This window comes from Micromys minutus (assembly GCF_963924665.1).
Source record: "Micromys minutus genome assembly, chromosome: 3".
Taxonomy (NCBI): domain Eukaryota; kingdom Metazoa; phylum Chordata; class Mammalia; order Rodentia; family Muridae; genus Micromys; species Micromys minutus.
Window position 1 is genome coordinate 90,461,556 of NC_137972.1, and position 20,493 is coordinate 90,482,048.

At 39.2% G+C, this 20,493-nt stretch overlaps 1 protein-coding gene across 5 annotated transcripts in view; it reads left to right on the forward strand.

Annotated features, from left to right (window-relative positions):
- The window catches only part of PPM1B (protein phosphatase, Mg2+/Mn2+ dependent 1B), a 57,783-nt gene extending 39,186 nt beyond the window's left edge, over positions 1–18,597 (forward strand). Inside the window, exons 3-7 of one of the 5 annotated variants that reach the window (XM_080915024.1) lie at positions 22–139; positions 1,632–1,743; positions 2,435–2,492; positions 17,707–17,754; positions 18,358–18,597. In XM_080915024.1, the coding sequence (XP_080771150.1) occupies positions 22–139; positions 1,632–1,743; positions 2,435–2,492; positions 17,707–17,754 (336 nt within the window). In that variant the 3' untranslated portion in view covers positions 18,358–18,597. The other 4 variants (XM_080915027.1, XM_080915025.1, XM_080915026.1 and 1 more) reach the window with 4 other exon arrangements.
- The last annotated feature ends 1,896 nt before the right edge of the window (positions 18,598–20,493 follow it).

The following is a 20,493-nucleotide window of genomic DNA, read 5'->3' on the forward strand; positions in this document are numbered from 1 at the left end:
TTTCTTTTCTTTAATATGCAGGGAAGTCGAGATAACATGAGTATTGTATTAGTTTGCTTTTCAAATGCCCCCAAGGTCTCAGAGGAAGCCGTGAAAAGAGATTCAGAGTTGGACAAGCACTTGGAATCACGGGTTGAAGGTAAGGCAGTGTCTTTCTTTTGTTTTGTTTTTATTTTTCTCCAGGAAGGAAAGGAAAAGTGTTTTTCTTTATTAGACGAATACTTAAATTAAAATTTTTCTTAGTGGAAGAAATTACATTAAAACAGGTGTTTCAAAAGTAAATATCTGTCTAGGATCAGTGTGGCAGTTCAAAGAGATGAGTTTCCTTTAACTGTCTGGGTAGGTACCAGTTTGTAACTTCTTCACTCTGAGTAAACAAGCCCTGCTGGTATTACTGGAACTGATTTGTTGTCCTTCCCCCACACAAACACATTTTCATTTTTATTGTGTTATTGATGCAGCCACCATCAAAGGGTAGTGGTGAATTGGACAGGAGTGACAGTGGTGGGGGGTGAGAACTGACTGGTAGGCTGCAGTTGTTCTCATCTGGGAGATGGGTCCCTGTAACGCGTGGCAGTGTAGGCAGAGATCAGGAATACCACTTTACTTCTTAGTGCTAGGACTGTCCCTCAACAAAAATTGCCTGGTCCAAAACATAAGCAGTGGCTCTCCCTCCTCCCTTTGATAAAGATGCTCAAGATAATTTAAGGAAGAAAATACAATTTTAACTTGAGTTTTGGTCCATGGTTCACTGGTTCCCTTGGACCTGGATAAAGCAAGGCAGAATCTCAAGGAAACAGAAACATACTTTATGGACTGTAAAGCAAGGGGGCTTGGAGGTGGGTGTACCGAGGGAAAGATTTATCCTTCTAAAGCTTGCCCTCAAGTGACCTGTTTCCTCCAGTTGGGCATCCCTTCGTGATCACCCACACAGCTATGAGCTGCTTGGAGTCTCAGAGTTCTTAACTTTTAGAATGTCAGCACCTAGGGACCAAGCCTTCAGCATGGTCTATACCAATAAGCATCCTCTAGATGGATATAGATAGATGATTGTTAGGTAGGTAGGTAGGTAGGTAGGTAGGTAGGTAGGTAGGTAGGTAGGTAGGTAGATAGATAGATAGATAGATAGATAGATAGATAGATAGATAGATAGATAGATAGATAGATAGAAAGAAAGAAAGAATGGGATTTAAATATTGATGTTACAACTAAAGAATCAATAGGATTGTCAGGGAAGCATCCAGGAGAGTACGTGTGGAGACCTGATTGCAGGGAATTTTTTGGTTGGTTCCCAGTAGCACCCATGTAAAAGCCATGCATGCATGGTGTATGTCCCAGCAATAGGGCACACAAAGGAAGATAAACTATAGGTCCAGTGAGAAAGTAAGGTGAACAGTCAAGGAGGGACAGACACTGATCTTTAGCTGCACTGTGTACGCTGCCTACCTGTGTCAGTGTTCCTCCACAGGTTTGAGAGAATTGCTCTGTTCACTCACTGACCACATCACTGACATCTTTGTTTACTGTCCTCTTAGCCTTACACATTTAATTATAGTTTGTGCTTTATGAAAATAGTTAGAATGAACATGTGAATCTCAATGACATTTTATGTCATGTTCTTAAACCTACAGAAATCATGCAGAAGTCTGGGGAGGAAGGAATGCCTGATCTTGCCCATGTGATGCGCATTTTGTCTGCAGAAAATATCCCAAATTTACCTCCTGGGGGAGGCCTCGCTGGCAAGTAAGTAGAGCCGAAATGCTAATTCTGCAGTCATTTAAAATTAGTGTTTAAATCACTGTGAGGAAGAAGATGAATCAGAGGTACTCATTTATCTAGAGGTAAAACACTTCATCTAAAAAGATGGATTTGTGCATGTGCGTGGTGTTCCTGTGTGTGCCAGCACAGAGTGCAGAATTGGTCTCCTTACATCATGTGCCTTCCGGGTATTGAACTCACATTATCAAACTTGATAGAGAGCACTTTTTATGCACTGAGCCATCTCACCGGCCCAGGATACTGTTTTGTTTTGTTTTTTGTTTTTGGTTTTTTTTTTTTTTTTAAAGAAATATGTTTTTTGAAGATACATCTTTTGCTTAGTAAGAATAGTAGAATTTGTATGATCAGAAAATTATTAGTGGGACTGGAGAGATGGCTCAGTGGTTAAGAGCACTGACTGCTCTTCCACAGGTTCTAAGTTCAAATCCCAGCAACCACATGGTGGCTCACAACCATCTGTAATGGGATCTGGTGTGTCTGAAGACAGCAAAAGTGTACTCACATACATAAAATAAATAAATCTTTAAAAATAATTATTAGTCAAACATAGTTGTTGTTCTCTGCAAGTATTTAGTGTGACAGTTCTTTCAGTAGTCAGGACAAAGTATTTGAAATATGAACTTAAAATTGTACATAATAAAACATATCTTTTTAGGCGCAATGTTATTGAAGCTGTTTATAGTAGACTTAATCCACACAAAGACAATGACGGGGTAAGTTTAAATTTATTTCCTAAATTTAAAGTAACTTAATAATATAAGTACTAGATATGAGTAATACTCGTAATGGTGTGTATATGTAATAACTACTGTTTTTTCATTTTAAGAATCAGTTACTGTTTTAGACAATGTATTAAAGTAGAGACAGACAGCTTTGTTCTGTGGAAAGGTTTATTGTTTGTCTTTGTGTAAGCTCTCTCTGCTTATGTGTCTGCCTTTCTCTTTCTCATTCCTTCATTTTGAGGCAAGAATGTGCATTCAAGTAACTAAATTTTTTTAGCTACCAGCACCAGAGGTTAGTTGGTTATTCTCTTAGTGACCCGTGTGCTCAGGTGAGATAGTTGAGGATACTCTGTTTGGTGGTGATGGTTGTGGCTGTGTGAATGACGAGCTGAGCTCCACTTCTGTTCTCCTTACTCTGATACTCCTAGGAAGGGTCAGCTGCAGCTGCCCCTGCATAGCTTTCATACTCAGAGCAGAAGAGGAAACATTGCTCCTCTTTAAGTTGAACTCAGTATTTCCTGATAAGTTTTTCAAGTTTGGGAGATCTAAAAATAAATGGTGCTGGGGCTGGAGAAATGACTCAGTGGTTAAGAGCACTGACTACTCTTCCAGAGGGCTTGAGTTCAAATCCCAGCAACCACATGGTGACTCACAACCATCTGTAAAGGGGTCCAGTGTTCTCTTTTGGCAAGTCTGAAGACAGTGGCATTGTGCTTACATATATAAAATAAACAAATCTTAAAAAAAAAAAAGAAAACAGTGCTACCTATACGCGTGTGTGCGCGCGCACACACAAACACACACACACACACACACACACACACAGAGAGAGAGAGAGAGAGAGAGAGAGAGAGAGAGAGAGAGAGAGAGAGAGAGAGAGAGTCAAAGATTTAAGGAAGCCATACTTGGTAATGAAATTCCTTAAAGACATAGGCTCACCCTCATGCCTGTGGCTTTCCTTGGTAGATCTAGAGAGAATGACCAGTATATGACATTGTTTCTTTCCTGTATTGCATTGCTTTCTTAGGATTCGTTATTGAGTGGGTACAATATCTTATTAAGTATAATATCAAGCATAGTAGTATATGTCTTTAATCACAGTACTCAGGGCAGAGGTAGATGGGGTGATTTCTATGAGTTTGAGGCCAACCAGAGCTACATAGTGAGGCTCTGTATCGAAAGAGCCAAAACCAAAAGAAATAATAAGATAATATTTCACTGTTAATGCAGTTTTAGTGAGTTGAATAAAAGCAGCATTGTTAATAACAATGCATACTTACTCTGTAGTATTGTAATATTGATCCTTTTGTGGCTTATACTTACCTCATAGTGTTCAAGAATTATATCCAAATCTGTGAGCCTTAATGTAAAAATACAGAAATTCAGAGAAACCTCAAACAAATGTGTAAAGGATGTTGACAACTTAGTTTGCTGTGTCTGAGAGGTGTCAGCTGTGTCATAGATGCCACACCGAACACCCACCACTATCAGATATAGGCCTTCAGATGTAGTCACTGATGGAATTGGTAGCCATGGACATACTCCGGTTTTCGCAAGTATCTCAGAATGTAACTTTGGTGAGCAATCCTTAAAAATGCATATATCCTTCTGAATTCCTTAATTCCTCAAGAAATTGTTTCCTTCAAACAAGAATTGGAAAATGTTTACTTTCTCTACGTTTCTTTTTAACCTGTACCACAGGTGACTGAATTTTAAGAGCACATAACCATACACAATAGCTCCTTGAGTGTGAGTGTCGAGACAGCAAAACCTTGAATTTAAGGGTGAATGCATAAGCTATAACATTTGCCTTAAGTCAGAGTCTATATGACTACATAGTGTAGGATTCCATAATTATACATGTGCAAGCTTTCCATTGATTTTTCAACAGACTGAATTGACAGTCAGATATCGTGAATTGGCTGAGAGAGGCATAATCCTACTTGTGGTCATGCCATGTACCGTACACAAACAGCAAATAAAGGAATGTTGTATAGTTGATAATGAATGACACAATACTGAATTAGGTAGGCTTGGGACCAGTGTGTGTGTGTGTGTGTGTGTGTGTGTGTGTAGGAGGGAGACTGAATGAAGGGGATGTAGGCGTGTGCAAGTCAAGGACAACCTTAGGTGTCCATTCTTGCCTTCCATGTTTGAGACAGGTCTGTTTCTCTCTCTGCTGTGTGCCAACCTAGATGGTTGTGAACATCTAGCTATTGTCCTGTCTTCCCCTTCCGTCTCCCTAGGTGTGCGAGTATTATAGGCATGAGTTTGTACTTAGGTTCTGGGAATTGAAATTCAAGGTCACAGGCTCTGCAGCAGGCACCCTAACGTAGCAGTGAGCACCTTAGCAGTAGCCTGCTAGTTAATCTTTTAATGTGCTTAGATTTTGTTGCCCTGTCTGCACTTTACCTGGCTTACTAAACCTTGTTATGTTTTATTATGAAAAGGATGTTCGCATGGGGTGGAGTGAGCATGTCCTGGTGTGTACTCAGAGGCCAGATGCGTCTGTCAGGTGTCCTGCTGTGTCACTCCCAGCTTTATTCTTTAGGAACTGAGTGTCTTAATGAATCAGCACTATGCTGGCAGGCAGCAAACCCCAGCTATGCTCCTGACTGCCTGTCGAACACAGCATTGGGTGTATAGATGTAGGTGGCCATACCCTCCTCTGTGGGTACTGGGATCTGAATTCAGGTCCTTAGGCTTGAGTAGCTAATGTTCTTACTAAACCCTATCCAGTGCCAAGGATGTGTTCTTGTAAACATAGCCATTAAGGGGAGTTCATTCTTGTCTCACCCTGTCTTAAAATTTTTGCATAGAATAACATTTTTATAAAAATGTATTTACTCTTATTTTGTGTATATGTTTTGCCTGCATGTATAGTAAGTGTAGTGTGGAAGACATGAAGAGGTTTGGAGCCTCTGAAACTGAAGCCACAGATTGTTGTGAGCTGCCTGCCATGTGGGTGCTAGAAACTTAACCCCAGCCCTCTTCATGAATAGCAGTTACTCTCAACTGCAAAGCCATCCTGTGTGTGTGTGTGTGTGTGTGTGTGTGTGTGTGTGTGTGTGTGTGTGTGATGGGTGTTTTACCTGCATGTGTGTCTTTGTGTCACATGTGTGTCTGGTATCTGTGGAGGCCAAAGAGGACATTCATTCTCCTGGGATGGATCTGCAGATAGTTGTAAGCTACTACATTGATCCCAGGAATTGAACCGTGTCCTTGGGATGAACAGCCATTTCTCTTAACTGCTGACCTTTCTCTTCAGCCTCTTAAACATCACTCTAAATAAGTGTTTAGTTCCATGAGACATTTCTCATGCAAGACTGTTAATGTACCATAATTCATTCCCTGGAGCATTCAGGTTGATGTTGGTTACATGTGGACATAGTTCTGAACTCGGCCCTTCATTAACACAAAGGACAAATCTCTTTGTTGCAGTACGATTTCAGAGGGTGCTTGTGAAGATTAAATGACCTTGTAAAGTTCTAGCACAGATGTTGATTTTCCCTCCTGAGTGTTATGAAGGATATAGATACGTAGGTAAAAATGTGTTTTCTAATGAGACAGGCTTGGGAAGCCTGCAAAATGAAGTTAATTAAATTCCAGGAAAGAAAACACAACTAGGTAATAGCTTCTTGTGAAGCTGTGAAACAGTTACTTTAATAGTATTTTGAAACCTGATTGCTGGGGAAGATGTTTCTGCTATCAGTAATCTATTCAGAACAACAGGAATATAATGTTTCCTATCAGGTATAATGATTTTTTTAAATTAATTACTAAATTAATTTACTTTACATTTGACTGCAATTTCCCCTCCCTCCAGGTGAAAAAAATTTTAAATACCTTTAAAATTTTAAACATAGTCATCATATTAGTTTAGTGACTTTGTCATGCCAGGCTTTGTGAACAGTCCTGGTGGTGGTGGTGGTAGGCTGTTTTATTGTTGTTGTTGTTTGTTTGTTTTTTGAAATGGTTTTTCTGTGTAGACCTGGCCATCGTGGAAATCACTCTGTAATCCATGCTGGCCTTGAACTGACTCATCCTGCCTCAGCCTCCTACATGCTCTGATTAAAGGTGTGCACCACACTGGCTAGCAGTCTTTTTTTTTTTTTTTTTTTTTTTTTTTTTTTTTTTTTTGCTGGTTTGGTATAGTATATTTTTAGAAAGATAACTACTCCTTTGCTAGGCAGGGTTGGTGCATACCTTTAATCCCAGTCCTTGGGAGGCAAAGGCCACCCTGGTCTACAGAGTGAGTTCCAGGACAGCCACAGTGGATTCAAATAAAGCAGCCTTCAGTACAGCCTTACTGTAGGACAACTTGAAGTAGGTTCTGAGAACCAGCCTGGGTCCTCTGTCATTAACTGCCGAGCCATCCCACTCGCTTCTCTTTCCCAGCACTTCAAATATATGAAAGCAAATAACCCAAAGCACACAAGGCACACACACATTCTTTGCTTTCTGCCATAGGATGATCTTTTTAAACTCAGGTCTCTCCCCTCACTTTTCTCATGAACACTATGATTTGTTGTGTGGATTTATTAGTGGTACATCTCTAAAGACAGTTAAGATTTAGACCCTCTATCAACAACCTATTTCATTTTCTATTTGACTAAAGTTTAGGGATGAAAATTTCCAAATATGTTAAAATTTGAATTGGCAGTGAATACTGTGTGGATTTCAGTTCTTTGTATTTTGCTCTGTTGCTGTGTCTGTCTTAATGTCTGCATAAAAACACTCAAACACTTTTTACAGCAAACCCTTTGGGAACAAGTTAAAGACATTACAATATTTTACATGTTAACTTTTCAGAGCACAGTTCCTTTTATAATGAGAACATCTTTCTAATGGCAGTTATACCATGGTCATAGCTAGAAAGTGAAGAATGTTTCATAATGCCATGAAATACCAAATCCAGATTTTCTTAATTGTTCCTGAAATAACTGTTGTTTTCAGATAATCTTGTTGTGACTATAGTCAAGCCTGCATTCTTTTTGCTGGATACCAACTTGGATGAGCCTTAGCCAGCTTTCCTGTAATCCAGCCTGCTTTGTAGATTGTGTGATTGTTTTCTCATGGTTTTCTTAGCGTAGTCTCCATCTCTTTTCTGGTACACACTCAGGGAGTCTACACTATTAGGTTCCTGTCACACATTTTTGAAAGAATGTAGGATGTGACTCATTCATGATGGTGTTCAGAATGGTGGTGGGATTTGTGTGTAAGCTGTCGTGATGAGTGCATGTGAAGGAGCACGTGTGTAAGGCTGTGGTGATTGTACGCTAGAGGGGATGTGTTGGCGGCTGTCTTGAGTTCAGTTTGTCAGCTTAACTCAGTGCAGATTATGAGATCCTTCTCTGCTAAGAAGCTTAAGTAGATGTATTTTTAGAAATGCATGGGATTTTTAGTATTTAGTTTTTAAAATAGTGTATTTGTCTAGAGGCGATTTTTAATAAATATTATATTTTAAGAAAAAAATTAAATCTCCAAAAGAATCCAGTTTAAATTTTTGTAGTTTTACATTTGTATCTTTTCTCCTGCTCATCATTTAGCAGAAATGAAGAAACTAACATTCTGATGGCTGCTCTTCTGTTCTTTGCCTCACTCTAAAACACTGTTTTTCCTTTGAACTAAATTCATTTTAGCCAAATAATTTTCAAAAGTAAGTTATTTTAGGAAATGTTTGTATTGTTGAATTTTAAAAGCAAAGTAAGTTTCAGATTAAATTTCAGATGGTAATTGGAATAAGTCATAAACTGATTTGTGGTGATTGGCTAAAAATAATTTGTTACAGTAAGAAATTGTTTATTAATTTGCACAGGTAAGAACTGATACTTAATGTTCTATTAACTATGTTGCTTGTGGTAGAAAAACAGTGCTTTGTTTGATGTGTTATGAATCCATGTGATATCCTAGTTTGTCTACTGACACTGGGGTCTTGAATCTTAAAAAAAGGCCTCCGATGAAGCAGAGGAAAGTGGATCACAGGGGAAATTGGTGGAAGCTCTCAGGCAAATGAGAGCTAACCATAGGGGAAACTACCGACAGCTGCTGGAGGAGATGCTGACTAGTTACAGGCTAGCTAAAGTAGAGGGAGAAGAGAGCCCGGCTGACCCAGCTGCTGCAGCTGCTTCTTCGAACAGTGATGCTGGAAACCCAGTGGCAATGCAGGAGAGACGCACTGAAAGTGGTCCTGCTGAATTAGACAGCCATAATGAAGATGCAGGGACAAATACGAGTGTTGAAAAAATATGACCTTTTTTGGGTAATATTTTTGTGATCTTGGTTTGACAGTTTTTACTTAGGAAGTATACTGTGTGCATTTATATAATCATTTTGTTATTTGGATCTTGAAAAACTAGTTTTCTTATATTCCTATAGCCTTGATTTTTTTCAAAGGCCTTTGCATACACCTTTATGATAGTTTAAGACTGACTATTTATAATACTTTGAATTTAATGAAGTTTTATGTCATTTCACATTGTATGCCAGAAAATAGGTTGTCATTATTAAATTCAGTAGTTTAATTCTTACTAGCTAGGATTAGAGATTACTGATTGGAAAGACAACTATACATTGTGAAAAGACTTGTTAATGTAGAGTTGACTGCTTATTTTATATACTCCTACCTTGCGTAGTTAGCTCTGTAATACATTCGTGTTTACTTATTATTTTAGTTCTTTAAAGAATGGCTGGAGCTGGCCTATAACTTCCTTCAGAGTTGCTAATCTGTGTTTTGATTTGTTTATATTTTACATTTCTGTAGTTTTATTTTTAGAATTCATTGAGATACTGGATGTGTGGTTATTTTTCCTTTCTCTGTATTCTTCATGAAAAAATTTTTTTAAAGAACTATGTACTTTTCATATAGCTCTCATTTGTATATTCTGTATAGCTTACTATACACACAAAATGTATGTCAACCTCGTGTTTAGAATGAAATGATCGGTGTTTACGTCCAAATAAAGCATGTGATGTGGAATCATCTACGTATTTGTACTTTTCTTAGTTTTTATTTATTTAACAATCAGGTTTGGGACACTGGAAAACTCAATAAAGGTCATGTATAGTCCTATTAAATTTGGCACACTGGCTCAGCTGCTTTTCACCAACAAAAGCAAACCATTTTAATTAAATGTATATATTAAAGTCTTGCTGACTCAGAAATAACAAAGTTCTGCTGCCCTTTCTGTGGTGCGGAACACTCGTCTTCTAGACAGTTTGGCACATGGAACTACTTAAGAATTGGATCCCATGAGCATTTCTTACATGTATCCATTAGGTATTAACAAGTGTAAGAATCCTAAGCTATTTAAGATTTTTTTTTGTCTATACATTAACTTGTGTTTGTATTTTTATATTTGTGTTTCCAGTTGCTTAAGGTACCATAGTTTAAAAGTTTGGAATCTTCAGACATTGTAGCTGATGTTTTTGTTTTGATATTTGTTTTTCCAAGCCAGAATATTTTAAAGTGTTTTTGGGAAAGAAAGGCCATTAGGTGGAAAGGGATGGGAGAAAAAAAAAATCCCAATTTGTCTGTGTTCTATACACGTGTTGCACATTATAGACTGCACACACTGCTCTGCTCAAAGGCCCTTTGGAAGGAAAGAAGAGAGTTTGTTCACCTAATTGTTTTCTTTTGAAGTTCAGTCCACCCTGGCAGAGGTACAGGTGCATAATAACAATGTTCTTCCTTTTTCTCTTCTTGTAGGGCGCTGGCGATCTAGAAGACTCATTGGTAGCCTTATAACCTTCTAAATGCTTTTGATTCTGAAAATTGGGGGAAAACTTTTAACCACATTTTCTTCAATACAAGGGAAAATATTCTTGTGAATTCCCACTGTTTTGTGATATGAGCAGAAATTCTCATTAGCCTTTCCCACCATTTGTTCATATTTGTATTTCCCAGTAATTGCCGCTCTTAGCATTGCCTGGACTCTTCAGTATTTTTTTTGCCAACTGCAGGCATCTGGTTACAACCGTATTGAATTTTTGGCCCTAGAAAAACAAAATGGCCGTTCACATCAAAAATGTGCCTGAGGTACACAGGAATATAGTTAGCTATGCTCTGAAGATACATTATGGGTTTGTTTGTTTTTTAAGCAAAACAAAACACAACATAAAAGCATGTAAGAGTAAAGACTTGCAAGAAAAGTTCCAATTTTTCAGTTTACTAAGTTGGAAGCCTTTTGTTAGTTCTGTGGCTTGGAATTTCATTTGAGCAATTTACTATAGGATATGTATTTATTATTAATTGTTATTTAATTATTTTTCCAATTTACTTGTATTACCAAATTGGGTTCTCCAATAATGTTCACATTGTAACATTGCCTTGCTTCAAGATAACTTGTTTGGCAATAACATAAACCCTTCCGCATGTGTCTGCTACATCCTTCAAATCTTATTAGAAGATCTTTTGAAGCAAAGTGAGTTAATTTATGGCTATTTATAATTTGCTTTGTCATCTTACTGGCTTTGAATTATTTTAATTGATGAGATTTGCCTTTATAATGTAAATTGTGATCTTTTTGTTTTACATGTGGGTTTCTATAGTTTTAATTTTTTAGCTTTTAAGATACAAATTTTATGTAATTTGGTATAATTTTTAACTGTTTATGTTATTTTAAAAGCTCAGAATATCACATCAAAATACTATAAATACATTTTAAAGTATCTATTTTAGATCTAAGGAAATAACAGAGATATTTTCATGGGTTCAGTAACCTTTCATTTTATAACATTGGGCACGGTACAGAGTGGCTGTCACATAGGTACTTAAATTATTTAGTTCTATTTTTACAATAACTTTGAATTTTTTAAGTTTTGCATGTATTGAATTTAGTGCTGAACATGAAGAGTAAACTATTTATCAGAAAGAAGTTACTGGAGTTTGGAGAAGCGATGAATGTATCCATTTGTACATGGTTTACATGCTGTGGATGCTTTGTAAACATTTTCCCATATGTTTTAATTGTGTTTCAGCAGGTTATAATTGCCTGTGTGTAGTTAAACATGAGTCCTTATCTGGTCCTATATGAAATGGAATTTATGGTATTTTCTGTATCATTTTCCTGAGGCTATTTCTGGGGAGCCACACATTTGAATGCAGTCAGCTTTCCTGATCACTTGATTTCTTGTGCACCTGATTTTTTTGCTCTAAAAGGAAATACTGCCACAATATATTTTATTTATTCTTTAGATTTTAGCCTTGTAAGTTAAAGTGCTTCACATGATGGTGTTAAAAGCTACTTTGTCCCTTTACTGGGGGTTGGGGGTTGTTAAAAGATGGGGAATGAAGAATACAAATGGGTCATTATTAAACTGTCCCCTCTGACCCGACCTATACTCACGGTTCCTTCCCAGGGTGGTGTTCCAATGTCTCATACAATGCGCTGAACATAACCAGCTTGTTACCTGAATAAAGAATCGATTTTAAAACAGTGTGACATATTACTCTTTGGTGTGATTTTCAAAAGATAAAATGCAATGTTGGTTGTGGTTTAACCATGCATCGTTGATGGACATAGATGAATCTGAGCTCTAAAAGAGGCGTCAGCCAGACCTCGTAGGACACTGCTGTTAACCCCTGCTCTGAGCACCTGTCAGTACTACCTGAGCGGCTAGTGGGCACTTAAGTGGAAACTGTTTATAATCAGAAAGAGAAATCAGATTTAATGTTTCTTTACTCTTGTGACTTTTACTGTCCAGTTTCTTGTAAAATTTGATTTCAGGACCCATCTGTAATCTTAAGTTTTAAATATTATAAAGAAGTTTTTTGCTACTTTGGATTGTATTGCTATTTGTATTGGTGTTTGAAGCAGGCATTTTAGCTTACAGAGCTAGCACCATGCTAGCACAGATAACATCAGTTTATGAAAAATAATTTTCTAAATATAAACAACAAAAACAAAAAAACATGATACCAATTTCACTTTCCAGCATGGGGCTGGATTTTCCTGTTTTCTGGTGCTTTGTGTGTTTGGTATGCAGTCATATTGTGACATGTCTGTGGAAATCTAACTCACACAGGACTATCGAGGAAAGGGCGTGTGGAGTTGAGAGCCTTTCCTTTGAGAAGACTGAACTGTCAATGTGTCGTCCTCTAGGTCTGTCTAGCATTCTGATCAGATTTCTACCTGTGCAAGTTATCTGGGAATACTGGTCCACTGAAGTGTAGGGCTCTCTTCAGGGCTGACATTTGTATTATGTAATGGCTAATGTTTATTTGCTAATCAGTTGAGTTCTAAAAATCGTTTTAGGTATTGGAAAGCTATCAAGCCTACTGTGATGGAGATTTTTCTTTGAAAGGTGAAGTTTATCATTGGCAACGAATATTCTTGGCTGTCCCCACACGCTTGCTCCGTGTGTTGTGGAGGCAACGTCCCCTAAACAGTTGTTCACTCTAACCTGAGCTCTTGTTAAAAGTGGCCAGCTAGTTCAGTGCACAGCGCCAGTGCTGGAGGTAGGGCCAGGCAGGACTGAATCCCATCCCAGGATTTTGAAGATACGGACACTTATAATAGAAGTTATTTTGTTTTGAGGTGATCTTGCTGTGTAGCCTAGATTTGCCTCAGATTTAGGGTCCCCTGCCCTCATGCCCCATGCTAGGAGTATAAGCACTTGTCACTGAAGTGGTCGGTTGGTAGGAAATGCATAATTCTTATTCTAAATAATGTTGGTTTTATTATTTTTGTGTTGAATAGTTCTTGTTTGGGTTTTGAGACAAGGTCTCTGGATAGCTCAGGCTTGCTTCAGACCTGTCATCTTTTTCCTCAGCATCTAAAGTATTTTGAGGTTACAGGCATAAACTGCCATGCCACATCTTAAAGCTACGCTAGAGAAGGCATCTGATAAGGTTTTGGTTGAGACAGCTTAACAGTGTTCAGTGAAAATTACAGTGTCATTTTTACACAGACTAGGTGATCTTTATGTGTGCAGATAATCCATTTTATGTAAGTAGTCCAGTGTATAGAGATGGTTAGTACTAAAAGTTAAGTGCTTCTGGTCCCATCCTGTCCCCCCGCCTCCATTCATCTTTGGGAATTTTTCTTTGAGCCCCCAAATGACTAGGTAGGTGAGTGTTTTTGGTTTTATTTTTCATTTGCTTTTGTTCTGCTGGGAATTGAACCCAGTGTAACAGGAAAGAGCTGTGCCGCTTAATTTCTCCTTCAGCCTAGGGTTCTGTTTTTGTCCCCTCTTTGATGATTTATGTGATAGAGAAGGAAAGCTCAAGCTTTCCCTAGTGTCACATAGGCACCGTTCTCAACGCTTCTGCTCTTTCCTATTTGAGTCTCAGTATATAGCCCTGGCTAGCCTTGAACTCAGGGATTCACCTTCTGCCTCCTGAAAGTTGGAATTAAAGGTAGTAAAGCACAGTTAGCTTTTAGAAGATAGAAATTAGGAAGTCAGTTGGCTTCCCTAGTTATGACTAGGCAGATGAAAGTAGATGCTTACTCTCACAAGAAATGACACTTGGAAAAAGCTCTTGCCTAAATTGTGTGCAGTATTTCCTGTCCCTGATTTGCCTGACTGCCTGGTATTCTGATCTACTTTACATGAAAGGTGAGGAAAGAAAAGAAAAGTAGGGTCTTGAAAGTGAAGATTAAAAGCTGTCACTGCTGGGCTTGGCAGTGCACACTAGTGTTCAGAAGGTAGAACTGAAGAGAATTCCAGATTTGCATCCAACTTGAGCTACATAGCTGAGACTGTCTTCTTCCCCCCCCCCCCCCCCAGATCCACAAACTGTGTTTTGTTTGGGTATATTATGGGGAGGGGATAGTATTTCCTAGCCTTAGGTATAAACTTAACCTGTTTCCATTTCTTCTATATTCCCCTTTTCTAGGAAGTGGATACGAATGATTAAGTCGCATTAAAAACAGACATACTGCTAAGTTTTGTGACTGCCGTAATATTTAGTGCTTTGCCCATTCAGTTACAGGTTGTTTGCAACATTCCAAAACGTGTTGCGTCAGGCATCCTGCACGTGCTCTTTGAGTATGTACTAATACTGCTCTAGACCTAAGATGACCGGGTTGTTGAGTGTTTGCGTCACTGAGTTGGTGCCAAGCATTATACTAGAGATGCACAGATGGGTACCACGGGCCAGAATGTATCCCTTCCCCTCCTCATCAGTTGTCAGCATTGCTCACTTTGTGTTTTGCCAGTGAGGCAAGCAATTCTCTAATGCCTGTGCAATTCAGATTTCTCATTACATGTTTAAAAAAATGTGTATCGAATTCTCTGAAGTCAGCTCGAATTCTTCCCACCATTGAAGTCTTTTGAGTCTGTCTCTTGCATTTGCCTTTTTATCGTGGTTGCTAATACCACGGTTACTAACAACACGGTTGCTGGTACAGTTCTGTGAGCTTACACTCTCCTGGTCTGGTTTTCATCTCCTATAAACCTTGTATATTGAGCCTCTCACTATTAAGCATTTTCCTTTAGTTTCTATGAAACCATCCCACATATAATTCCTAACGTTTAAGTGTTTTTGTCACTTGGTTGGGTTTCTGTTTGTTGAGGCATGGTTTTACATAGTGGGTTTGAACTCAGCTTTGTAGCCCAGCCTGGCCTCAAGTTCATGACAGGTCTAGCTCAGCCTCCTGGGTGCTTGGAATTGTTGACTGCCCAGCTCTTGAGTAGTTTTTCTCTTTTGTTTTGGTTGTTTTCCTCTTGCCTGGTTTTGTATTTCTAGCTTTCAGAGATACAGTTCATGATGTAAGTGTCTCTCACTGTTGACAAGGCTTCACCATTGCCCAACCCCTCCATGTGTCTCTCTTTTTCTGATGAGTGTTGGATGCCAGGCATGGGAAGTGTGTGGGGCCGTCTCAGATGGCGGGGGAAACCTTGACAGCAGAAGGAAGATACCCTCCTCTTTTTTTTCTCTCCACGTACTTTTTTTTTCTTGATCCATAGTATTGATAATTTCTTTTACACATATCTGATGTGCCATGCTTCTTGTCAGATACTGATGACACAATTGCATGTGGTCCATTTCTACCACCTTCCTACTTCTGTTACCTTCTGTCTGAACTCTTGTAAAACCACGCTGTTGGTTACTGAGCCCATTTCTGGCCAGCATGTGCCATCTTTACTTTACCTGAATTTGGCTCTTTTTAGTGAAAGTGGGATTAAGCTGTTCTCTCTTCATAGGTCTATTCTGGAATATGAAGTGGATGTCTCTTATGGTAATGACTTTTCTTCTGTGTGTGTGTTATTTGTGTGTGTATGTGTGTATGGGGGGGGTGCCGCAAGCCACATGGATGGGTAAGCTCTGGTTTCACAACGTGTGTCTCGGGGATCATGTCAGTCTTAATGGCAAGCTTTTTGACCTGCTAAGCCATCTTTTCAGCCCCTTCGTTGGGTACTTTTGAACTATAATTCATTCAATTTCATCTACTACATGAACCCCTTTTTTCCTTGTGCAGGATCAGTAATATAGGAAAACTCAGTCTTGATTATTTAAACTTTGGATATTTATCACGATTGTGTGTAATTTTTTTTAGGTCCTATTCAATATATTAAATTCCCACCCCTTAATTGTCTTAGGGCCAAGTGTTCCACTTAACCCCAACTGATACATGTATCAGTTCCTTTGAAATGACTGTCTCTAGACTTTTCCCAATTTAGCGCACATGTTACCAAGGAAGAATGACCTGAAGCATACTCATCCCTAGCGCAGACCTCCAGTAGGCTGGCAGAAAGGAGGAGGGCTGGGCTGAAGCAGTGCTGAGCACTGTGCTTTTCCAAATACGTCTAGGTTTGGGAAGCTGAAAGAAGTGTCATTAAATGGTATCTTAAGATTAAGTAAGTGTGTTACAAACTGCTTTTTGAGTATTTTGTAATCTCCAAATTTTGAAGCATCATCTGTCTAGCATCATAGCTGTCTTCAGAAAGCTGTCGTGATGTATTGGCACTGCGCCCACTTGTTCAGACTTGTTCCTATTTTAGTTCATAACTGAGTGCTGCATACTGTTTGGACAAGTGCTGTTTAAAATTAGTTCTGAAGGACCACCCTGATAGCATACAAGTGAAAGTCTAAGCCTTAGAAACTACCTAGAGTAGTATGAAGTGACTTTGGTAAAGTCTCATTTTGTAGTTGAATTGTCATTTTCTTTATGATACACAACAAAGGAATGCATGCAATCTGAGCATTGTGCAGCCTGTAGCTGTGTCACGTGAACAACGCACAGAAGCGATGCTCGGGAACTGTAGAAGACTGGCTATCTTTGTTGAGATGGGGACTTGCTGTGTATCTTCAACCTGTGCCTCAGCCTCCAGCATTGTGGGATTCCAGGCATATGCCACCTGGCCCAGCTAGAAAAAGACATCAAAACAATAGCACATGACCTGTGGGTAGCAGTTATAGAGTGAATGCTGTGTTCTAGTTTTTTGGGGGTTTTGCTTGTTTTTTCCAGTTCAAACTCATTTCCCTTTTATAAGAGTCTCAGTTGCTGTTACATGGTTTTATACTGAAGGAACAGCGTGTTCAAATAAACTGTTGCCAGGTATGCCATCTGTTTTAGTGAAGCCGCAGTCAGCCCCCGGGGAAGCTCTCCTACCAGCTTGCACTGTGTTGGTGCCCAGTTCCTTTGTGGTGGAGAGCCCAAGCTCATTCAAAGTTGCTCCAGTTTTCTGGCCATGGACTGGGGTTTTAAAAAACACAAGCACGTGAATGAAAACAAAAATACAGAAACAAAATGGTTCTGAATTGTCTTCCAGTGATGGTGTCAGTTTATATATGTGTAGAATTCTAGGGTTTAAGTCTCAATTGTTCAATTATGTATAATATGTGAACTTTTAGTCTATACTTGTCCAAGTATATATTAAAGTTTGCTTAGTCTATTAATGTTCATTTTCCTTATATTTAGAAAGTTAACCTTAGTCTTAACATAGACATTACTTATTCCCTCCACTGTGACGCCGCTTGTGAGGGGCAGGACTAGTAGCAGAGGTCGCCTGTCCCTTCAGAAACAACTGAATTCTTAAGATAAGGGTAGTGTCCCTGGCGCCTCCATTCTCTGTGATCTTCCTTCCGTTGGGGCAGGAGCTGTACTCGGACTCCAACTGGGTGACGTTTCTTTGGTCTTGCTCTGAAGGTTTTAAAGTCATTTACATAGACTGCAAAGATCTGACTTGTTAAACTTGATGAACTTTAAGGAGTCATTTATATGCAAAAGTTTTAGAATGTTATCATTTTCTTCAACAGTTTTACCAACCTTCAATTCCATACAATGACAATGTTTTCCTATTATGAGTAAGTAAATGCAATTTTTCCTTTATGACTGTCCTTCTTAGTAAATACAGGCACAATCATTTAATTCAACTGCAGATAAAGATCAGAATATAATACAGCATCTTCCTGTAACTCTTTGTTACCCTCTGGTTCCAGCTGTTGCCAGCCTTTCCCTTTCTTTCATTTATTGTTGCATTTGGTTGTGTTTTACAGTCATTCCATGTCACTAGACTGTAGTGGTATCATGTCATCTTGAATATCAGCCTGTGCCCCTCATTTGACTTTTATCAAAAAAAAGTTAAATGTGTTTACTCATCAGGATGAGCTTTGGATAGCGGGGGGGCAATATTTCCCTGTTCATTGTGTTTTTAAATGTATAGATTAATTTGCTGGCTGTTGATATATTGGGAAGGGATAAGTTCCCTCTCAGGAAGATGCTACACCTTTCTAGTTATGGAAGTGTTTATAATACCCCACTACAGTTTTAGTTTCCTCTGAATGGGTACTTTCTTAAATTAACTCCTTCTTTCATGTTTCTTAGTGCTGTTCTGAATGTATTATCCCCTTTCACCCAACCCATAGTCACTTAAAGCAAATGGTCTCAATATCTGTCATTCCCACCAGATGGCAGACTTGAGCACGTCTATTTGTAAACCCAGCTGAGAACTCTGGTGACAAAGCAGAGGCTGATCAACCTACCAAGAGCCCGGAAGTACAAAGAAGAACAAAAGTTTTTGTTTTTGTAAACTTGAAAGAAAGAAGGAGTCCAGCATTACACCAGTGCAGTATTTGTGCTGCTCTGAGCGGTAACCTCGTAGCCATCAGCCGAGGCGGAGCGCTCCCACCTTGCCTTACAAACCTTGCTTGTCCATGTTCATGCAATAAATGCATTTGGCTTCTTGGTAGTACTTGTGGTTTTTTCCCAGGGACTAAGGAGGTAAAGCCTTAATCTGTCATCCTTTCCACTCTCCCACCTGCATACTGTTCATATTGGGGAGGGGCAAATCTCAAGGCTGGTATGGGAGGGAATGTTTGATTGGGTTTTGCTTTTAAAATCATTCCTAGGTCTTTCTCTCTCGAGGTAGTGTTTGTATTTAATACAAAAGCAAGAAGTTTGTACATAAAAACAAATCTTTTCAGACCATTTTGGTTTAAAACAGGTCACTTACACGATCTGTGTTGAAGGATGCAAGAAATACAGCTTTGCTTGCTCAAGCAAGTTACTAGCTGGTAGGTGCGCCTGCATGTGGTCTTAAGAGGCTCTGAGAGAATGCATTACCTGGTCAACCATTCCCTTGTTCATTTGCACCAGGGTTCAAACCTGGGGCTTCGCACGTGCTAGGCAATGCTCATCACCCAGCACACCCATCCCATGGATTGTCAGCGTGTTACAGTTACAGAATGGGAAGCCACTGTGCTCCCAGCATCAGCATCCGTTTCTGAGATGAATTCTCAAGATCAGAAGTGCAGGAAAGTCTAGCAGCAGCAGTGCATTGGGTGTCTGCCAAGGTCAGTGCTGCTCTTTCTAGGGATTACAGAGCAAACGGTGGTCGACTTTTTCAGGAAAAACCATTGAAAGCTTTTCTGGAGGTGTTGGCTTTTTGGGTAAAGCAGTTTTGACCTTACACAGAAAGGTAAACTTCGGTGTGGTAGATTTAATAAGTACATTTCATCTGCATGCCTATGTGTTAATGTGCTTGCTTACAGTACTGGAGTGTTTACACCCTTAACTGTGGTTTAGCATGCCCAGATAAGAAAAGCTGAATTAGACTTGGTTAGAAATGGCTCCTTTCATGTTTCAGAATAGAAGAGGTAACTAAAACCATAAATCCACCACCCAAAGGCTGACAAGTTGGTTGTATAAAATAACTTTTGGAAAGTGGGAAAACCCTCATTATTTACTAAGACTATCAAGGTTCAAAAGTCACCCCTGAAAAGACAACAGTAAAGCTGTGGATGCCGTGTATAATCTGAGTTCAAGGCTAGCTTGGTCCAGAGTGGGCTGTAGAACAGGCAGAAAACCTGTGTACAAACACGGCTATAATCCTAGTACCCATGTGGTGGCTTACAACCATCTGTAACTCCAGCCCCAGAGGATCTGATGTTCTGTACCCACTCCTGTCCTCCATACATGGTGCACAGATTTACATGCAAAGTACCCATAAGATGAACAAAGAAAAGCAGTGAGGTCTGTGTTCTTGCCTGCATGCTACTGATGGCTCTCTATATCTGGGGTTTCCAGCTATTTCGTTTTATGTGGGATTTTTAAGCCCTTGTAGTTTTCCACGTGTTGGCTGCTTATTGTTTTTGTTCCTTTGTCCACCTTTCTGTGTCAGTGTAACACAGATTTCTACACTCAAATGTCATGTCAGATTTACAACAGATGTGTTCCTCTATGTGTGCTTTTCCTTTATTTCATGTACATGAGTTCTGTCTTCAGACACACCAGAAGAGGGCATCAGATCCCATTACAGACGGTTGTGAGCCACCACGTGGTAGCTGGGAATTTAGCTGAGGATCTCAGGAAGAGCAGTCAGTGCTCTTAGCTGCTGCGCTGTCTCCAGGCTTTCCTATCTTATCTCTGAAGCAGTGACCCTTCCCCCAGCCTCTAGGATTTAGATTTTTGCATTGTATGTAGGAAGCTTTTCAATTCTGGGGCTATTTTTGTGTATTTTAAGAAAGACTTTTTTTTAAAAAAAAAAAAAAAAACCTTTAAAGTCAGTATAAATAGAATTATTTTGTTTTAAGGAATAAGGTTAG